This window comes from Vipera ursinii (genome assembly GCF_947247035.1).
Source record: "Vipera ursinii genome assembly, chromosome: 2".
Lineage (NCBI taxonomy): Eukaryota > Metazoa > Chordata > Lepidosauria > Squamata > Viperidae > Vipera > Vipera ursinii.
Genome location: NC_139513.1, coordinates 223,909,946 through 223,933,157, shown reverse-complemented (window position 1 = coordinate 223,933,157; position 23,212 = coordinate 223,909,946). Strand labels below are relative to the sequence as shown.

The 23,212-nt window shown below is 37.9% G+C and overlaps 1 protein-coding gene across 1 annotated transcript in view; it reads right to left on the bottom strand.

The window, feature by feature from the left end:
• Nucleotides 1-3,460: 3,460 nt before the first annotated feature.
• Nucleotides 3,461-23,212, bottom strand: part of RFX3 (regulatory factor X3) — a 172,440-nt gene continuing 152,688 nt past the window's right edge. Inside the window, exons 12-17 of the mRNA XM_083352548.1 lie at nucleotides 14,363-14,460; nucleotides 12,706-12,855; nucleotides 11,108-11,316; nucleotides 9,524-9,677; nucleotides 5,361-5,403; nucleotides 3,461-3,979 (exon numbers count right to left, since the gene is read on the bottom strand). Coding sequence (XP_083208674.1) covers nucleotides 3,741-3,979; nucleotides 5,361-5,403; nucleotides 9,524-9,677; nucleotides 11,108-11,316; nucleotides 12,706-12,855; nucleotides 14,363-14,460 — 893 coding nt within the window. The 3' untranslated portion in view covers nucleotides 3,461-3,740. The remainder of the gene's footprint in view (nucleotides 3,980-5,360; nucleotides 5,404-9,523; nucleotides 9,678-11,107; nucleotides 11,317-12,705; nucleotides 12,856-14,362; nucleotides 14,461-23,212) is intronic.

Sequence of the window (23,212 nt, the reverse complement as noted above, 5' to 3'; positions counted from 1 at the left end):
TGAACCAAATGTGGTGACATTGCACAGCAGTACTGTAGAATATTTTAATGGATAAATGATTTCTAATGTAGTGTTATAATTACATGTTATCATACAAAAAAAATAAGCACAAAGAAAAAAATGCAGGACAGGACAAAAACAGATTAAGGTGACAGCACCAAAGATTTTGCATTCCTGAAGAGATTATGAAAACTGGGCCCTATTTCTGAATACGAATTTTCAATAGAATCAACAGTATTGATCACTGCATTACTTGTTCAAGAGCCAAAAAGCCTTAATTAAAAAAATAGTATTTAAAACAACTTTTTAAGACAAATTGTTCTCAAATGTTATTAGTTCATTTTCTTGCAATGTTCCCCAAAGTGCTTCAATTAAGCTATTTCTCCATATTTTTTGATGAGTACATACTCGATTATTAAGATCATACTGGATTCATGGCATAATGTGAGACCATTTAGGGAACCTTCAGTGAAAAATATGTGGCGTGGCATATAAAGTACAAAGAAGCTGCAACTACTGTAGAAGAGAAAATTGGGGGGAACCCTGGTATTTGCACAGAATACTAGGGCATTTGCATGGGATTATCTGAATCCCAGCCCTCGTACATTTCATTTTGAAAAATGTATGTAACATATAGGCACACGTAGTACAGTGTCAGAATGCTACCTAAAGTGTCCCAGTCTACTGATTATACTGAAGAGCTTCTGAAGATAATGCAAGTCAGATGGCCATTTGATTTATAAGGCCTACTAGACAAAAATATTAAAACAATTATTATGGGACAAAGACACAGATAAACAATGATTATTCTGATTCATGATTAACAGAAGCTCTTCTAATGTCTTGTTATCTGTGTTGCTGACTTATTGGAGCATTTATTCTGGACACTGACAGGTTGTGGAGTTTCATTATTTGTATGGTCCACAGCAGACCAGAATTCCAGGTCATGATGTTAAATACAATAAATATCAATCTTTTTGGCACACTGAATACAGTGATCAACTGGAAGGGGAGTGGTCTGGAAAATGAATTATAAAAATTTACAGCCCTGTCTCTCTCAGAAAAGTAAATTTGCATCATTTTCATTTTTCTGCATGAACAAAATCCAGTATTGAGGACAAAAGAAGACAGTGATACAGAAACACAAGTTTGTCATCCAGAAAGGATAATACCAGTAAATAAATCATATTTAACATAGAACTTTAATAGACTCTCAAAAAAAGATGCTGAAAAGTGTTTCTTTGTTTCTACATTTAATTTTACTGTATTTAAATGTAAACATTTCATAATGCACAATGAGAGGGAGGAACTATCACAGCTTAGTTTTTAAAAAATTGGTGAGGGGTGTAGGTGTGATGGATTTTGATGGGGAAAAAAATAAGAACATATTCCAATAGTAGAAAGATCAGAATTATAATGAAATGTATCAGCATGTTTAACCAAATGGCAGGAATTACTAGGCACAATACCTAGTTTGGCCCAAATTTGCAATTCTAAGCAATTTTTAAAGCTTAGTTTTGAAGTAGAAACTCAAATAAAAAGAAGTAAATCTTTAGGTATTCTTAATATATGAAAAATCAAGGATGCAACTGTATACTAAAAATATACCAAAAATTCTACCTGCTGTTCAAGCATTTGGTGATAATTGAAAAAGTCTTTCAAACAAACAATAAACAAGACACTAATATTTTATATAGGTCTTGCTATAAAACCTGTAAATCTTCTTTGTGCTTTCCTTCATTTTTGGTTTGTTTTGATCAAACTAAGGAAATTCACATGTCTTTTCGACCAATAAAATGTGTAATGCATTCTAACTAGAACAGCTTAATGAGAATAAAAGGAAAACCAACATACATTATGAATGAACCATTAAATAAAATAGCAGAATGACCCCCATCACCATATGCACTATTGAAACTATATGCTGCTTTTTTAAAAACGTTGCTTACGTTACTTTTTGAAATTAAAAGTAGATAAGGGTTTAGAAATATATATGTATATATATTTATATAAGTATATATATTCTTGTCTGGGAATTAACTAATCTATTCTGTTGACCTTTGACACTGTTAAAGCTAGTTTGTTTTCCACCGTTTTCCCCCAATCCCACCCCACCCCAGAAAATCTGATTAGTAATAAAGTGAAGTTCAGCTATAAATAAGAAAGAAAAAGGCTGTCACTCTAAGAGGGATAGTATATCTAATTTTCTTTCAAAAAAAAAATCTTGATATCTGAAGTATGTAACCTGCCCTTACTGTTTAGGGAATCTGAAGGAAAGAGGGGAAGAAAGAAAGAAAGAAGACAGGCACACTTTGTTGAATCAATGTAAGAGTTATTAACAAGAAAATCTTAGCTTCAGTTCTGTTTAAGGCACCATGTAATAGCCGAGGTACAATGATCCCTGATGTACATTCTTAAATGGCAATGGTCCATCTAGCCACCTATTCAAATTCTACGCAATTGGGAAATAAGTACAAGTGACATGTGCCAGTTTCACTGCCTTTAAAACATTTTATATAAAATGAAATCCACTTAAGAACCAGGAATTATTCTGAGCAAAATTACAATGCAGGTTGCTACATTCCTTGCATCCTATAAACTATCTTTAACAAGAGCAGCAGGTTGAACTATCATGAGGAAAAGGACACAGAATTAAAAAGTCATCTGAAAGGAATGGTTTCCTGCATGTCCAGTTCAGCATAAGTAGCACATACACTTAAAGAAGGAATCAAGATGCTTTTTAAAAAACCTTCAGTATCCCGTGTCCCCACTGAAGAGCAGAAAGCATCTAGGTAGTGGTCCCATATGTATATGAGGTGCAGAACCCAGCAAATGCTTCTGTAACATGACCTCCACTCACTCAAAGATGATTGCGTTCTCACTGGAAATCAAAGATGCCTTAATTCAAATCATGTAAAACTCTAATTAAAACGAATGGAGGTTGCACAGAGTCAGTTTTTGGGCAGAATGTACCTGAAATCAGTAGTCTTATGAGAGAGGAGCAAGTATCCCAAAATTTGAAACTGATTTAAGGAAGCTTCAATTGTCCATAACGGTGTCATCTGTACCTTTAAGTACACATTACCATGTGCTATCAGAGCTCTCATTTATCCTGCAAACAGTGAGAATCACTCTTCCTCTGAGAAAGAAGACAATCTATGTTCTCTAGAATTATAATAAATCTTCCAATATATCTGTTGAGCACTCTGAAATGTATCAAAATAGTTATCTTCCAGTTCTCTCCAATGAAAGCTGCCTTTTAATAATAATTCTAATGCAGCTGCTATCAAACGAGCATGCCTCCAGTGTAAATCAGAGAGGAAAATTCTTGATATTTCAGAGTGCAATTAATTAAAAACCCTATTTATACGAAATCACCATGACTAACAGTTAACAATAAAATATTTTGTAAAAACTATGAAAAAATTAAATTACTTTTAATTATAAAGAGGACAAAAACAGTAACATTAATCTTCGCAAAAATGCTTCTTGACTTTTGAAACTAAGAAAACTTTTTATATTAAGCGGCCAGTGTAAAATGATTGTATTTACCTTCTCCCCCCCCAAATCTGACCAAATACATAGACCCATTCCGTTTCACAATTCCAGCAAAAGTACAGATAAAATTTGACAATATGTCGACTTTCAGAATTTTTTTTTTTTGCATCCCTTCCGTCCCCTGTGATATGCCCAACATCAAGAGGGCTAATACAATCTGAAAAAAGAACTTTAAATATGTGTTAGACCGCAGTATATGTGTTTCCAGTCGCACTACACTGTCTGATCGTTTGAGTAGCTGTGACAATGTGCTCATTGTGAAGAGGGTTCAAAAGGTTCTGCTGTACTCCAGTCTCGAGTACCGGCTGCAGGCAGCCCACCTGAAAGGCCTGGCTAATTTCAGTCTTCTCTCGCTTGGCTTGTGGCTCTCCAGAGTCATCCAGCTCTTCATCTATTTCACTTTCAACTTCACTGCCTTCATCTGCACAAATAAAATCACCATGAATCCTGCAATCTGAAAGAGCCATGTCACGATGAGATAGAAAGACTTAACAACCCTAGCAATGTATCAGATTACTAGAATGGGATAGTCTCTGTGTCCAAATCCAATCCAATAGGTAAATTACGTATGTGCACTTGGCTGGCCTCCAACTTTCTCCTTATTAATTAGCCAGCCCTTGTACTTGTAGATGAATGCTTATTTGCTGGCAGCATCTAAAACTCCCATCTTGATTACTATTATGGGGGCTGCAAGTAGGGGAAACAGTCCCCCCTTCTGTGACTGGAAATCACTTCTTGGGTGGAAATGAATGCTTATGAGCCCAAACTCTTTACCGTGTTTTGTAACTATTTCAATGGAGACTGTTATCTTGCTTCGATAAGGGATCACAAGGACTTGAACCAGTGCACAAGTTCAATATTGTATTGGTGGTCCTCATTTAACAATCATTCAGTAAGTGACTTAACATACAATGGCACTGAATGAGCGGTAATTACAACTGGACCTTGTACTTATGGCCGACACAGCATCCCCACAGTCACAAGATTGTGATTTTCAACCTTCTGTACTGGCTCCCCAAAAGCAAAGTTAATGGGAAAGCTGGCAGGCAGAAAGAAGTCACGGTCATGCAAAGTCCTTGCTCAACGACAGCAATCAGGACCACCATCACTAAGTGGTATGAATACGTGTCCCAAAGGTGCTTTTTCAATAGGCAACTGGACTTTGTTTTTCCTTGAAGCTTCTTCAATTCAGTTCTTCAGAAATGAAGAAGCTTCTTGAATTAGAAGTGAAACCTCTTCAAGGAAAAACGAAGTCTGCTTGCCTTTTGAAAAAAACACCCTTTAGGACAACCATGACCTGGACGACTGAGAATCTCCATATGATCACATAATTTTTCTCACTTCAAAGCACACTAATGATGGAATTTCCTGTCCCAGTTAGTGTTACAAAGCAATGAGTATCACTATCATACAAAATTCAGTTGAAATCTGTTCATGCTGGCAATAAATTAAATGGATACTATGTTTCATTTGTAAGAGATGCTCTATCTCTGAATCCCACTGGCTGGATTCATGCATCATGCAAATCATAATGTGACTAGACTGTGGATGAGTATATTATATGAGACGCTTGTCAATTGCAATTTACTTAATAAAACATGGTTAAACTATAGCAATCACTATAGTTCACTAGATGTTTTTAAAAGATCTCCCAACCTTCCAAGTAAGCTTTCAGATAAAAGTAGAAATTCAAAAGAGTGAACAAGTTAAGAAAAGTAGGAGCAGCATACAAATAAAGTAAATAAATAAATTTATGATTTCCTAATCAAGTTGAAGATCTGTAGTATCTGTACTATGCTAACCTTTGTCCATGTTTCCAGGAGATGCAGCATTTAAATCACCAAACTGTGAAAGAAAATAAAAATAGCAACTTTTAATACAAAACATTATACATTTTCCATGTCAGTTAAATCCTCTGTGAAATCTAAACATAATCATGCTTCCCAATAAATAATATGACTATTTTTATTCACAAATGGAACATTTGCAACATTCTTCAGATTATGCAATTCCAGGGGGGGGTCTATGACAATTTGCCACAGCCACCTCACCATGGCCAACTCGCCACAGGACAACTCACCATGGGAAAAGAGTTACACTAATATCAAAGAAATGGTGGAATAGAATAATTAAAGTAAGGATGCAAAAACAGAGACAACATGAAATCTGAATGAAAAAAAAACATTTTTATTTATTTTAAATAATTAAATGGAATTGTTAAATTGCCTCACGGAGAAGTCCTGCGGTGAGTTGGCCATGGCGAGTTATCCCATTCCATTCAGGGATTTCTGGAAGCGAATCCTTCAAAATAAAAATGGTTTAGAGCAGTGGTTCTCAACTTTTTCTTCACCACAGATTCCTTTAAACACCTTTTGTGGCCACGGATCATGGCCACGAACCACCAAGACTTAATTCAAGATTTAAATCCTAACATTTCTTCAACTCTTTGAGGACCCCCTGTGACAACATCATGGCCCCCCAGGAGTTCGTGGACCATAGGTTGAGAACCACTAGTTTAGAGTGTTACATACCACAAAGCCTTCTGTTCTAAAGTTAAATACATACCTTATTTTGGAAACTACATGTATTGCTTAATACTTTGTGAATGAAAGTAAATAATGTTTGTTGCCTATTTTTGAATATATTTTCATAATACTCTTCATTTTCACCCAGAAAGCAAAACTAATGAAATATATGAAGGATATTTGCACATTCTTAATGTCTGTGGAATATTAAACATAGTCAAATATGTTGCTTCATATATATTATTACTTTGTGCTTCAAAAAGGAACATCACCTTTTCGCAAGTCCTCTTGAAACTAGTTTGTGATGTAACAAAAATAAAAAGCCTAATAATAATAGTAATAATCTTCAATTAAAAAATGACCATTGGGTGACAGAAAAAAATCTTACTAGGAATGAAAATATTGCTTTTTTGTTTTTTATTTCTATAGATACAAGAAAATAGTTTTAATTTTTTACTCTGAGTGTCAAACAGCTGGTTAAAAAAACAAGGGGAAAAGTTTGAATATTTGGCAATTCAACAAGGTTATAATTTAAAAAGGACTATAGATTTCAGAAATGAGCACAAGATTTCAGAAATTTACACAGGATCTGAAAGGCAACAGCAAAATACTTGTTCCAGTATTTAGTGTGAATAAATATAATCAGAATGTATGAATAAAAGAAAATGAATTTCTGTTTCCGGTTTTGACATCACGATGGGATAGATGCAGGAAGATGGGGCTCCATCTTTCGTGTTCAATTTCACCCCACTGGGGGACCCCGGAAAGGGTCAAAAATCGCCCCATAGAGGCAACAAGGAAGGAGGGAACCCTCATTGATCTCACGGTGGGTGGGAGCACTCCCATTTGATCCAAGGAAGCCCTCCAAATTGGCGGGGAAATGACTGGCTGCATCTGCATGGCCAGTCCTAAGCTGCTGACAACGAAAGACAATAAGCACTAATAAGCAATATTAGAGCAACGTGGATGAAACTGGGTGAGACCTGATGCTCTCTTTATGATTTTAAGACCTCTTCCTGAAAAAGTGCCCAAAGCACTCCCCTGATGAGAGGGAAGGGGAACTTCTGCCCCTATATATTGTATATGTGTGTGTGTGTGTGTGTGTGTCCGTGTCTGTGTGTGTGTGTCTGTGTATATATATATATAAATTTTACACAAATATGAGCTGTCACTGCTGTGACTACTGCCTGTTGATGGCCTTGGGTTAGGCTGAAACAGGAAATAAGACTTGTCCCGTGTTTGGGGCCTAGCAAGGTGTTCTAAATACTTAACAAACACTTAACACATATCTCCCTTGCTTCTCAGCTAACAAAGCGAGAAAGAGCCAGTGGCCTAAAGGTTAGAACAATTGCTTAATGTGCAATCGGCCCAGGTTCAAATCTCAGAAGGGTATGGCTGACTGATGAAAAGTTTGCAATATAAGTTTTGGATTTAAGGAAAAAAAACAAAACTGGAACGGTATTAGTGACATCTAGTGGTGAAAGTACGGCATTACACCTTATTTTGCTTAAAAGAGGCCTGGCTCGAAGCCCAGAATTAGATAAGACTCTGGCTGACCTTGGAAACTTTTACTTTTGAAGATTCCAGCTGAAAAGAAAAGGTTTGGGGGGCTGTTTATCTGTGTGGCAGAGATGATAAACTATTTTAAAATTGGCCTGTCTGAACTACGAATACAAATACTGACTTTCAGAACTGTACTGTGAAAGTATTTCTCTCTAGAAGAAATATACAGTATTGCTTCATATGATGGAACATTTTGGATTATAAATTTTGACTCATAAACATCTTTTAATGATTCTCCCTGGATAGAAAGGATATATCTCTTATTGGACAGACAAACTTGAATTTTACTTATATCTGCTTAGGGGAGGTTTAAGAAAGGATTGATAAGTTGGTTAGATAATCTGGAGCTCCAATAATAACTTCCTGACCTTTCAAACAGACTTCTGCAAAGGCCATTTACAAAAAATAAAATGGATGTTTCATACTTAGCTCTAAATGGTAAAAAACCATCCTTAACATGTCTCCAGAAGCCTCAGTTTGACATACCATGAAGAAAATACTGATGAATCACAGAAAGAAATTCTCTCCGTGTTGAAATTAATACAAGAAACAATTGCCTTAGCTTGTGATGAGATTAAAAATAATACAAAGGAGATAAAAGAACAATTTTCTAATTTAAATCTACAAACACAGAAAATAACCACAGAGAAGAAACTAGCAACTCAGAAAATAGAAGGAAAACTAGAGAAAACTGACCCAAAGATGGAGGACCCAAAGGAAAAATACCAATGGCCAGACTCAGAGAAATGAAGAATTAGAAGACATAACAACAGCACTGGAAATGGAAAAGACATTTTATCAACCAAGATCTCAGAGCATACTGGAGGATAAAAAGGAAAGCCAACGGAATGGAAGATAGAACTGTTATTAGAACTATGGGGAATTGGAGAAGGAGGGAGGCTGTTTAATGAATATCAATGGGCTGGCTCTTCCAAAAATACTTTAACTAAATTGTTTCTTTTGTTCCAAATAATATGTACAAGAATAGAGGAAGAATTATTTGACGATCCAAATACACTGACTTGGAAAGTTAGTTGGCAAAAGAAGAAAGCTAGAGTAAAACTGAAGAAAACAGAAACTCTGACCTATTAGAGGAGATATTATAATAAATTAAATGTTAGAATATGGTTAAAAATAGATTGCTAGAAATAGAAATATTAATATAACTAGATAGATAAGATTGGTAATCAGAATATCATATTTTGGCATGAAAAGGGAAATAAAGAATGCTAAGAAGTCTGAATAAGGGAAGCTTTTGGTTACCCAAATATAACTTGTTTTGAAACTAAAAATGATTGGGATAGTTTGAATATGGATGGGAAATTAAAACTGGGGGAAAAAAGCAAAAATAGGATACTAACTGGCTAAATGGATATTGAATGCAAATGCAATTAAGATATGTTTTTTAAGCTGATATAACTGATATTATTAGAAAACTGTAATAAATGCTGATATTCAACTGTATATCTATTAATAATAAGAATTGTATTTGCTTAATGTGGAAAAATGTTTATTACAGGAAGAAGAGAGGAGGTATTGGATGGTGTAATATTGGATTTAGTTTGAAGAAGCTTATATTTACCACAGAATTACTAATGGACCCATTAAGCACTTGTTTGTAAAAATAGAAAATTAATAAAATATTTAGATATAAAAAAGAAAATGAATTTCTGTAGGAGCTTTGTATAGATTCAGCTTAACTGAAACTTGATGACATCCATTATATCTAAATGATATAAGATGAAAGAAATTTAATTATACCTGATCCACACTTACATCCTAAAAAACACATTTACTTAATTAAGTATAACTTAATGAGATAATTACTTCTTTTTGATGTTAAATTATCTGGTAAAAGATTCCAACTGCAGACTGACCTCTCCCATGACTGCAATAGGTGTCTCTCCTGTGGCTTGAGCAACCCGATGTTCAACTAAGTAAAACATATATTCATCATATAACAGACGGATCAGATGAAAAGAACCAAAGCTAGCAGCACTGCGCAGAGTTAAATCTCGAATCACCATTGAGCTATATTAAGATGAAAATACAAATGAAATACATTATCATCCAATAAATATGCCAGAAATTTCTGACACATCCAACATAATTCTAACAATTACATTATTTAAGCCAGAAGGGGACAACATTTTTTTTAAGTAAAGTTAGTTTTCTTGTCAGGAAAGAAAAGGCTGTTATACTACATGCTGAAGACTGGCCAAGCTAAAGCAAGTTGTAGGCAGGGCCATCCTCTTCTTTTCCAACTCCATCTTTTCTCTGTATCAAGATTCAGATAACTCTTGCTAGAAGTATAAACTAATTTATCTAAATGGCTTTTAAATGTGAGTAAGGTCTACATGAATCTAGGTCAGGGGAAGGCAACTATGGCACTTTTGCTACATGTGGACTTCAACTCCCAGAATTCCTGAGCCAACATGGTTGGCATAGTTGCCATAGTTGCCCACCCTTGTCCTAGGTCAGGGGTAGGCAACCTTGGCTCTTTAATGACTCGTGGACCTCAACTCCCAAAATTCCTGAGCCAGCTGTGTTGGCTCAGGAATTCTGGGAGTTGAAGTCCATGAGTCATAAAAGAGCCAAGGTTGCCTATCACTGTCCTAGGTGAAGGGCTCCATGTGACCTCTTGATTCTCTCTCTCTTATTTAGCCATTACATTTAGACAGCACTTTAATAATTATTATATAAATGGCTCATCATATACAGCTGGATTTAACTAGCATTCTTATTATTGGTTGATGGATTGCATTTTTTTTCTCCTTTCCCTTTAGAATACAAATTCCCTTTAAAATACAAATTTGACTAATAAGCAACATCAACTAAAAATGAAAAACATAACAAATCATATTTGTAAATTCAAAATATGCTTAAATGTTTTATGTCGGTGGCAGCAGCCCCTGAAGTTAGGATATCAGAAACTGGCTGAAGCAGGCTTTTAGGGTGGTCTGCACCTACTTTCTTTCTTCTTACTTTGGGGGTAATAGAAATGGGTTGCTTTAAGCAAAGAACAGGATGAAAATATAGTCCGACTAAGGCTTAATTAGAAAAGAAATGAGTGGAGGGAAGAATGCATCAATCCAAGCTCCACTGCTGCTTATTGACACGTCTTTCCCTCCCCACCCAATATCACCTTTACTAGCGATATGGTAAATTAACGCAGATGTGCAGCCTCATCTATGGTCACTCATGGCTGAAAGCTATGATCCGGTTGGTATGCATTCAAAAGTACACTGTATTTCTGCGATGCTTTAAAGCAGCTGCGTCTTTTCTTGGGATCGCATAGCTGTTGCATGATTCTGACAAAAGACATGTTTAAAGAAGTTGCACACAGGCACTCCATGCTCAGTTCTATGCACTTCAAAGTACCTTTTGGCCTTTGAACTCAAAGCACTGCACTACCCTGCTGGACTGAGACAAAATATAACCTATTTACTCAGGGCACTGACCTGTAGAAAGACCACTTTAACAGAAATTGGCGTGCTGCTTTAGGAAAACTAGGTCTTCCTTCGTATGGTTTCAGTGCTTGCATCATTACATTATCAAGCCAGGCAGCCCACTGTTCCAGAGTGCTCTGCTGCTGAAGAGTCATCTTGAAATCTGTTTCTAACCGTTGTACCATGTTGTCATCACACTGGCACACCCAGGAAGCCTGCTCCTGTACCAATTCAAAAAAAGTTTAACAGAGGAACTTCAAGTGCCCAATTTAAATTTAAGTTAAAGGCACCTAGAAGGGAAAACAATAAGTAAAACAAGAAAAGAGAGGGAAGAATAAGTACTCAGTGAACAAATCAAGGGATAGAGCACATCTGCATTTTCTTCTGGATAATAAAATAAGTTTCATGGTTCCAACTAACGAAACACTGCATGTTATTGCTGTGAATTGTCTGTGTGCATACTTGTGTTCGACAGGAAGGCCTGGAGGAACATTGTCCATAGGGTCACAATGGGTCGGACACGACTTCGCAACTAACAACAACAACATACTTGTGTTCATCTGTGTACTGGGAAACTCTGGACAGGTTGTATCTCCTCCACTTGAGGTGTAACGTGAAAAGAGAAGGAAGGCTTAGAACAGAGGTGGGCAACTATGGCAATTTTATGACCTGTGGACTTGAAGTGGATTTGAAGCCCACAAGTTGTAAAGTTGCCCTAGTTGCCCATCCCTGGCTTAGAACAAAGCAGTGAACAGCATTCAAACCTCAACTATCCATCCCATAGGGACGCAAGGATGGATTTTTTTCTGGAATCATTTTCTCAACAGATCCTAGCTCTTGATCTTCTTCATTTTCAGATTTGATGCTTTTCAGCAGCTTCTTTCCCTACACTAAATTTGATCCAAATTTGTTTGGTTTTCATATAGTCATTCTGCTGGCAGACCCAATTCCAAGCTCCTCCACAGAATGTCTTCCCAACATGCTGTTGATTTGGAAAGGACTGAAAAAGGTTTCAAGGGTAGAACAGCCAAAGAAGAAGAGAAATGGAACTGTTGGGCATGTGAATGTTTTAGTAAATGGGTTGTATTTAAACAAAAACATCGATCATTTCAAATAGGCTGCTAAACATTCTTTTTCTAAAGCTTTGGCAGATATAGATAGATATAGGTCACAGATATATTAGCATAGCTGTTAAGAAATACCCTTCATTGTCTAGAAGTTAACAGGTGAAAATCAGAGTAGTTGTGGGGGAGGGAGAGAATGGCCTACAGAAATGTTTCATGAATGTTTTCTTGCAGAAGCAAAATATTACTGTGACAGGTTTCCTCTAGACTGAATTTTTCCTGGCATCTCTGAGGCTTTTTAAAATTTATATTACATTTTTTCATCTTACTTTTATTATTGTTTGCAGATCTCAAGGCAGCAAACATATCAATCCTCCTTCCTCCCCCTATTTTCTCCACCACCACCACCAGCACAACCCTGTGAGGGCTGAGAGTAATGACTGGCCCAAAATGAACTGGCTCGCTTTCATGCCTAAGCTTCCGCTTTCTAGCCTGATGCCTTAATGACTGGACCAAAAAATTCCAAACAAAGCCTCCGCATCATACCTGGACATTGGCAAAATCAACACGGTTGAGGTCATTGAGCATCTGGTTAATTTGAGAAGTGTTCTGCAAGACAGCTCGGGCTGCCTGAGCCAGATGATTAAGAGATGTGTATCTTCGCAGAGTCTGAGCAAAGGCACTTACAGCGGCAATCTGTGAAAAAGGAAGAAAAAGGCCCAATACTCCTATTTTCTTATTAAGGCTGGCGCTGGTTAGCAAATTTTACAAATAAATCATTTTATCGAGAAATAAATCGTTTATCGAGAAATACAGTTTATATCCAAATATACCAATATTGTCTTATAAAGAAATCTGAGGAGAATATGACTTTTGCAGAGGATATGTGCACAAAATAACAATAACGTTAATAAAGGTAAAGGTAAAGGTTCCCCCGCACATGCGTGCTAGTCGTTTCTGACTCTAGGGGCCGGTGCTCATCTCTGTTTCAAAGCCGAAGAGCCAGCGTTTGTCCGAGGACGTCTCCGTGGTCATGTGGTCGGCATGACTAGACGCCAAAGGCGCACAGAATGCTGTTACCTTCCCACCGTAGTGGTCACTATTTTTCTACTTGCATTTTTACGTGCTTTCAAACTTCTAGGTTGGCAGAAGCTGGGACGAGTAACAGGTGCTCACTCTGTTACGCGGCACTCGGGATTTGACCCACCAAACTGCCGACCTTCTGATTGACAAGCTCAGCGTCCTAACCCACTGAGCCACCGTGTCCATTAACGTTAATAATAGAAGTTAAATAAAAACAACGTCCATTTCAATACCTTCCCTGCACTGAATGCCTGGTTACCCTCCGCACCCAAGCACCCAAAGGAAGCACCATGTTAGAATATTCGGGTACACATTTGTGCCAGTTTGCTGTGAGGTACAAAGACTCTACAGAATAGGGCACTTATGCCACCTAGAATTCTTCAATAAATATTTGTTAGAGAACCAAATCTCTCCTCAAAGACCAGTACAGCAACACCAAAAGCTTTTTACCAGTTAGATCACCACTTGAGCAAGTCATTTGAAATACTTTTTTTTTCTACCTAGTCTTTGGCTGATTAGAGTAAAACAGTATATATTACAAGAGCAACTACAGTAAAACTTTGATTTTAGGGTCTTCCATTCACATGTAAGAGACGGAATCTCAGTTTGAATTTCTCCCTCAAATAATGGAAAAAAATTCTTGTCAGACGATTCTATCTGAACAATTTATGGCAAATTATACAAATTATGCATAAATTAGATAGATTCTGGTAAAATGAACAGTTTTAAAAATCCCTTTTCTCAAAGCAGTTTGTTAACTGGAGGTATTACTGTATTTTTAATGTTTATTATGCTAGTTCACAAACATATTACATATATCACATTACATGTATTGGAAAAATTATATCATTACATTATTTCTTTCCCATGGATCGGGGGGGGCTCATATACACAACAGACTGGGAACCAGTGATTTAGACATCAGTAGATGAACTTTCTGCAGCACATTTTGAAGAACAGTATAACTACCAATATAAAACCAAAGCAGATTCTATGTGGGTTTTTTTTTTTTAAATACCCACATGTAAGTAGTATAGTGAGGTAATGATGAATTATTTATGTTTGTAATATCTTTTTTGTTGCAAATGATTTTGAAAGCAAGAGTAACTCTTTAGTTTACCTTGGTTTGAATCATTCTCTGGGGAATATTGTTCATGGCATTGGAAAGCCAACCTTCAAGGCTTTTTGCAAAATTGCGAATGGCTTGGGTCAAGGCACCTATGCATGAAAGTAAGCACAATAAATTAAAAAAAAAGTCAAGGCATGATTGTATTGACATATCAATGTCCTTGAATATTACAACTAAATTGTAAAGGGAGAGAGTTTATGCTATTGCACGTTACTAATCAACACAGAAAAGAAATACCACATAATTATAAGTAGCACTATTCTAGTACAACATATCTAAAGAACAGCAAATCTTGAAGGCTGCAGTGACTGTTCTCACTGAGATGCTAATCATGTGTCTATGCTGTGTAACTTTGGACTATAATCAGAAATTCTTAGTATAAAAGAGTATTCTGTCCTATTGGACCCATTACTAACATGAAAATATAGGGTCATTTTTGCAGTAAAATGTAGACCCCAGATCAGGATCCATTATTTATTAATTCTTTAATATACAAAGGAACACAAAAATGATAATCTTACTCTATTAATCTTACTCTATTACTTATTATTTACAGGAAGGCATTTGAGCCTACTATGAAGTTAAAATAATAAATTGTTCACTCTTAACCATCTCTGTGGTAGGAAGAGAATGCTAATATTTGGATGCGTTCTATGTACTACTCAATAGAAATATATTTTATTCTGTACTGAATACTATCATGCATCATAATTTGATCAACTGCAAAAAAATTGTTAGGTAAACATTATGCAGTGTCTTAAAATGTAATATTTGGTTTTAAAATGCAAGCATGAAAAGTAACGCTAAGCAATCACTGAACATTTAACTATTCTTTGAAAAGAATATAGAGACTTTCATCCTACAATCCATTTCAAGAAGTTGTTTTAGGTACATTGTAACATTTTATGACTAATATGATCTTTCAGTATTTTTTTTAAACACCAAATCTTTACCCTATTCCTCATCTAACTGAAAGCATCATGTAGTTTACACATTTATGGGGATCCTAAAATTTCCATATGGTGTTTTTTTTAAGCATTAGCTTCTTTGTTCCCCAAATCAGAGTCAATTGAGGTTTGTCTATTTAATAGCCACAACATACCAGCTGTAAAGAGGAAAAATGGGGGGGGGGGAGAACAGTAATGGAGTATTCTGTGGGAAGACATGGAAGACTAATCAGAATTGCAACAGATACAGGTTGGTTTGGTCCTTTCCAGTATACAGAAACGAATTATATGATTTATGTAGTCAAATGAATTTACATAGTTAAAAGAGCATCAGACACACAAACACAAACAAACTTATAACCATGTTTGGAGAAGACAAATCCTCCAAAACTAGAAAACATGCATTTAAAAATTCCAGAAATGGGGCGGGAGGAGCAATCTGGGAGGTGGTGGGTGGGGCAAGCTCTCCAGCTGTGCGGTGGCAGAGAAATGTGACGGAGGTGGAAAGCAGGCTCTTTCCAGCTCCAGTGCTCCATCTGCCGTTTCGATGGCCATGTGGGCAGAGCTGCGAAGAGGGCTTGGAAGGGCAGTGAAAGGGAAGAGGGTGGATGGGCAGCGTGGGGGGATCTGTCCCACACCGCCCCACTTGTTTTGCGCCCACTTTTGGCTGACCCATGTCGCACCCACCAAAGTTGCTACCAAGATGCTTGGCAGAACACACAAACACACACCCCGCCCCAGATCGGACCCACGCAGCACCTTCTTTCCAGCTCCGATGCGGTGTGCACTCCCACAAACAAAAGAAGTTTGTGGGACTAAAACAAAAGTTCAATCAATCAATTCCAACTTCATGAGAACTTTTTTTTCCCATGAGAAGTTGGAATTGATTGATTGAATTTTTTTTTAGTCTCACAAACTTCTTTTGTTTGTTGGTCTGCACACAGCGGCAGAGGAAGTGACGGAGGACCACATCGGAGCTGGAAAGAAGATGCCACATGGGTCCAATTGGAGGCAGGAAGGGGGAGGTCTTCCAAGCATCTTGTACGGAGCCGGGGAAATGGGCTGGGTGGGGAGAGCTGCAATGCCACTGCCATGAAGCTTAGCAGATCCCCCCACCAAGTGGCCATGATACCCCCCACTCCAGCCAAGCAGCCACCATTGCCCAACCTACTCCTTCCCTGGTCGGCCAGCTGCCACAAAGCCTCACTGCTCTCCTCCTCCTCCTCCCCACTAAAGTGGCAGCCAGTGGCTTGGATGCCTCTGCTCCATCCAAGTTGAAGAAAGTGGAGGTGCAGCAGAGGAATTGCTCTCAAACAATAAGAGCCAGGTACGCTGCTCGCTCGTGTGTGACCACCTTATTGAGAACAATCCCCCAGCTGCACCTCTGCTTTCTTCAACTCGGACGGAGCCGAGGAGCCACTGGTGGCTTTTTGAGTGGGGAGGATGAGCTTTGCTGCTGCTGCTGCTGGGCCATGCCTGGGCTATGCCCTGCCGCTGCCTCCCAAACTCCACCTTTGCTACTGGGGGAAGCAGCAGCGGGGTGCTCCGTGTGTGTGTGTGGGGGGAAAGCAGCAGCAGCAACAGCAGTGAAACACTCCGTTGGGGGGGGAAGCAGTGCCAGTGGGGTGCTCCATGTGTGTATGGGAAAGCAGCAGCAATGGAGCACTCCATCAGGGGGAAGCAGTGGCGGTGCGGTGCTCTGTGTGTGGGGGGAAGCAGCAGCGATGGGGTGCTACGTGTGGGGGAGAAGCAGCAGCAGTGGTGGAGTGCTCCGTCTGGGGGTGATGGGGGAAGCAGTGGTGATGGGGTGTTCAGTGCAGGGGGAAAGCAGCAGCAGCGGAGCACTCCATCCGGGTGGTGGGAGGAAACAGTGGCGGCGGGGAAGCAGCAGGATTTTGTGGCTCCTGGTGTCTTCTTTTCTGTGGGAAATGGGTCCAAATGGCTCTTTGGGTGTTTAAGGTTGCCGACCCCTGGCCCAGGCTGTCCTCTTCTATTGTAGCTGAGATACCAATCTCCCTTTCCTTGCTGCAGAAAGCTGGAGAACTCCCAAGATGGCTTTCACAAGTACAAGAGAAATCTGGCCACGTGAAATGGCTCATACATGCAAATGAACTGGCTACTTTCAAGACTCTGTTACAGAAAGTGTGAAAGCCACATTTCCTATACATACCATAGAAATTACCTCTGTAATGTCATTGTTATATTGTCTTGGTGCTTTTCTCAGAAAGGTTTATAATGATGCAAAGTAAAAATAAAATCTATAATATAAATTAAGAAGAGTAAATATTTAATATTGTTTATACTAACAACGGCCATAGTTATTACCCTCAGAAACCATTCTTGAGAATGGCATGAATATTTGAGAGGCCAAAAGCCTATTAATTTCCATAGATGTATCTGATGTTTGATTTCAATTTGTAAGAAATTGCAACACTAATGTTATATATTTTCCTTTAACTCAAACTAGCTAAATTGATGGCAAGATTAGACTAGAGATTTTGTTGTTAGCTGCGAAGTCGTGTCTGACCCATCGCGACCCTATGGACAACGTTCCTCCAGGCCTTCCTGTCCTCTACCATCTTCTGGAGTCCATTTAAGCTCACGCCTACTGCTTCACTGACTCCATCCAGCCACCTCATTCCCTGTCGTCCCTTTCTTCTATTGCCCTCAATCTTTCCCAGTATTAGGCTCTTCTCCAGTGAGTCCTTCCTTCTCATTAGGTGGCCAAAGTATTTGAGCTTTAGCTTTAAGATCTGGCCTTCTAAAGAGCAGTCAGGGTTGATCTCCTCTAGGACTGACCGGTTTGATCGCCTTGCAGTCCAAGGGACTCGCAGGAGTCTTCTCCAGCACCATAGTTCAAAGGCCTCAATTCTTTGGCGCTCAGCCTTTTTTATGGTCCAACTTTCACAGCCATACATTGCAACTGGGAAGACCATAGCCTTGACTATACACACTTTTGTTGACAGGGTGATGTCTCTGCTTTTTAGTGTGCTGTCTAGATTTGCCATTGCTTTCCTCCCGAGGAGCAGGCATCTTTTAATTTCTTGGCTACAGTCCCCATCTGCAGCGATCTTGGAGCCCAGGAAAATAAAATCTGTCACTACCTCCATTTCTTCCCCATCTATTTGCCAGGAATTGAGAGGGCCGGATGCCATGATCTTGGTTTTCTTAATGTTAAGTTTCAACCCAAATTTTGCACTCTCCCACTTCACCCGCAAAAAGAGGCTCTTTAGTTCTTCTTCACTTTCTGCCATTAGAGTGGTATCATCTGCATATCTTAGGTTGTTGATATTTCTTCCAGCAATCTTAATTCCAACTTTTGATTCATCTAGCCCTGCTTTTCTCAGACTAGAGATTAGAGATTACAAAAATAAACTACTTACCCTAGAATATTACATTAGAATGAAGTAGCAGTTGTACCACAATACTTTTAGTAAGTAAGATTAACTAGTTACAAAACAGCTGCTCATTATTTAAGGGTACCAAAAATAATAAAATGTTTTATATAAATGCAGTACTGAAAATGTTCCAACTTTAAAATTAAATAGTACAGTGGTAGAAAAATAAAAAGGTAACAAGGTCAGGACCTAAAAATACCTTTAGATTTATATAGCATCTTTAGATGAATAGAATAGACTAGAATAGAATACTTTGTTTAGCCAAGTTTGATTAGGAACACAAGAAATTTGTCTCCAGTGCAAAAACGCAGTGTACATGCAAAGCAACAGAGTAATGATAATAATACCAACAAGAGGGTAGAAATGAAGATAAGAAGATAACATAGAGAAGAAGATAAGATAGACTGTCAGACAGACAGAGGTAATACAGGTAGTCCTTGACTTTCGAACACAATTGAGTTCCAAATTTATATTGTTAAGTGAAACATTTGTTCAGTGAGTTTTGCCCCATTTTATGACTTTTCTTGCCGCATTTGTTAAATGGATCACTGTAATGGCTAAGTTAGTAAGATGGTTGTTAAATGAATTTGGCTTCCCCATTTAGGTGGCTTGTCAGAAGGTCTCAAAGGGTAATCATGTGACTCTGGGACACTGCAACCATCATAGGTATGAGTCAGTTGCCAAGTGTCTGAAGTTTGATCACGTGACCATGGTCATAAATGGGGGAAATGGTCATAAGTCACTTTTTTCAGTGCTGTTTTAACTTTGATCAGTCACTAAATGAACCATTGTAAGTCGAGGACTACTTGTAATCCACTCAAGAGTAGGGAAGAGAAGTTCTTGTTAGTTGTGGATAGCTCATTTTAGGCAAACTTCACCAGGCAGAACAAAGCCAACAGGGTAGAATTTTTGAATGGTGATGGTGATGGTGTAGCCCATTCTCTTCCTTCCTTCCTTCCTTCCTTCCTTCCTTCCTTTCTTCCTTCCTTCCTTCCTTCCTTCCTTCCTTCCTTCCTTCCTTCCTTCCTCCCTCCTTTCCTTCCTTCCTCCCTCCCTCTTGTTCAGATGCTGAATAATAAGATAAGCCATACAAAAAGAAGCAAGATGTAACAACTGTTTGTTCAGAAATCTTCAGGTCCTATACTTTAGCTCTGGGTGGGATTGCGTTGACCCTGAAAGAACAGTCTACAATCTGAGGACTCTTTTAGTCTTGCAGGTCCTGCTAGTACTGCAGATGGAAAATGTGGCCAAGATGGTGTTTGTCCAGCTGAATCTGAGGGCCAGCTGTGGCCCTTTCTGCATCAGGAGGTACCAGCAACAACAATTCATGTCCTTGTCACCTTGTACTTGGATTGCCTTGAAAGGCAATTTGGTAGCTTCAATTGATCCATCATGCCACTGTCTGACCAGTACAGTAGAACAATGTCATTTTTACAATAGCTTACACCAGTTTCCAATATCCTTCCAGATCTAGTTCAAGCTCTTGGTTATATCCTATGTATCCCTTTATATTCTGGTCCTTATTAGCTCAGAGACTGTTTGACTCAGATACTAACTTTACGTTTGCTTTACTTAAGTCAAGATTCTCTTGCTGTGAGAAATCAAGAGAGAGAATGCCAGTTGTAACTTCCCCTCTGTGGAACAGCTTGCCCTCCCCTTCCTGCCTCTGCTCCAACAGTCCTTCAGAACAATGAGCACACTTGAGTAGAAAGAGCTAAATTATGAGAGACAAAGTCTGAAGCCACATATGAGTTTTAATTTTTCCTGGTCACTAAATATTGCATATTTTTGCTCATGATCATAAGAGGTAGCAACATGCAAATTAATATCATACATAAAAATAAAATAATAAGTTACTCTGGAGTGCAACATTGATGAGTGATTTACTACATCACAGGTAGACTGATATTAGCCAGATATAGCATTTGCAATCGTAATTTCATTAGCAATATATGAGAAAACAAAATGGAAACATGCTTCTCTACATTAGCAAGTATGAGTCCCCCCCACCATTGTTGCTTTCTACTGTCTTTTGTTTTTCTAATAGTTCTCACCAGCACTGCCATCACATTCCAGATTTTCAAAAACTAGTGTTATATTGACTACCTCCTACAGAATATATTGTTTAAAAATTTGTGGTTTCTGCATGTTCATTTTGTTACTCTATAATTTTCCTATCTTTTATTGTCTAGCCCCCTATCAGCTCCTATATAGGCTTCTGGTGTATTTAAAAGTCATCATCACCAACATTGTTTCTAGCAAGTCATTTCTAAAATAAGAGTCTACTAACATTGACAAACATTTCTATAACATTTTGATTGTCTGGAACAAAAATAGACAGATGTTTAAAGCTACAAACTCATAAGCCCCCCAAAAACATGGCCAATGTTCAGAAGTTATAGGAACTGTATTCCAAATCAGAACCAGCAGCAGAAATGAAGATCGATTTGCCAATTTAACTATTAAGATAACCTTAATTATTCTGTATACCAAGCGGTGCTCTTGATATAATATCAAAAGGTCACAACATAAAGGTGCAATGTAGACTAGCCTCCTCGTGGCGCACCTTGAACAAGGTGACTTTGTCAAGGCTAAACAGTCTACACATTCTGGCTGTTGGATCTCCCAGAAACAAGAAGCAGTAGGAGTACCGAAAATAAAAACAACGGTTAATGCTGTATCCTGTTACACCATACAAAATAAATAAAAATCACAACACCATTTTTGGACTGTAAAAATCCTTCACAAAAGAACCTTAAGAAAATAAGGAGTGTTTATGAAACATCAATTATTATTATTTTACTGATTAACACATTCCACATTTGCCACATCTTTTTCTGAGCTTGCGTAACTGCAATTGAAGTGTGCTGGGCTGTCTCTGCATGGACGGTAGATGGCTGTGCTTCTGAAAAAGTCACCAGGAATCTGAAAATAGACATTACTGTTCTAATGATTCAAAAATAGATGTTTTGTATGCCTCCCCAAATCCTTTTAAAGGATGTGCACAATGCAGCTTTAATTCTTAGCATTCAAATATTCTTCAGCTTTATTTGAGAAAGCTTGCAAGTAGAACAAAACCAAAATAAAAATGCTCTAAATGATAAGACTTGATGCTGTTAAAATGACTTGAATATGCAATTCTAACTTCATAAATGCACTTTAAGATAGGAACAGCATGAAAATCAACACTTTCTCTACCCTAGCAGATTCCTAGACGGCACATTCATTCATTTAAAGAAAGCATAAATTCAACTAAGAAGCTTTTGATTCCAATATTCTAAATGCCACACAGCCATCAAAATCCACCCTGCTGAAAAAAATGGCCTCCAATTCTCCTAACTCTCCTGGCAACACACATCACTGAACTTAGTTATCCCAAGAACTTATCAATTTCTCCCTTCTGTCTCCCTTCAAATGTAAAGATGTCAGATTTAAAAAATATATATGCAGCATGTTCTGATGCACTGCACCATTGTTCACTGTCTATAGATTCTCTACTGTTACCCATGTTGATGTTACTGCTATTTTAGAAACAAGGAAAGAAACAGATGATAATCACTTTTCTCTACTATAAAGACATGGACTCCTATATCTGAATACATATCACAAACCAATGCAGCTACCATTCTTGTTGGCAGGGATGGGTAGCTATAATATAGGACTGACTTCCTCCACCCCACCCCCAAAACTTGAGATCCACTAAATGGCCCCGGTAAAAAAACCAGATACTTAGAATTGAGGTATATTGCGCCCAGAAATGATTTTGAATGCCAAAAGAAATAGTGTTTATAATCCTGCAATTCTATTGGCTACCTCAAGGTTTTTCATTTTTACAGTTTAATACAGAAAAGAAAGATCATTTTGTTGTTCCTATTGTTAAACAATGGGTAGCTAAAAATTCTTGCAGATCTTCTGAAAAGCGTAGAAATCTACTCAAATCTTGGCCATAGACATCTCAGCAAACTATAAGTATGCTATATGCAAATCCCAACTTTCTGCACCTATGGCCTGAGATTCCAACACAAATAGCTACATCACGCTTGTAGTTACTGCTTACTCTTGGTCTAAGGCAACTTTGAATGCCTGATTGTACCCCTGAATGTTATGTTTGTTATTTAGGGAAGCTTCATCAGAGTAAGGTTACATTTGGGGTCTGGTTTTGTTTGAGATTCAATGTAGGCCATGATAAGACGACCAAATGTTGAAAGCAGCTTGGTCCTGCTTTAAAATTAGTTGTTTAAGGGTGACACGTTGAGATATCAAATTCATTCATGGAAAACCTTTGATGTCATTCAGAAGACTGTTAAAAGAAATGCTTCAATATGAAAAGAATCTTGCATAACTAAGTTATCATTCTCGCCATTGAGCATCATTAACAAATAACAGCTGATACATTGTTATGGCTGAAGAGACTATGATCCTGTAAAAACCTTTTGGTAGGAATAGAATATTCCATTTAATATTTTTAGATAAAGTCATATTACTAGTTGGAACCC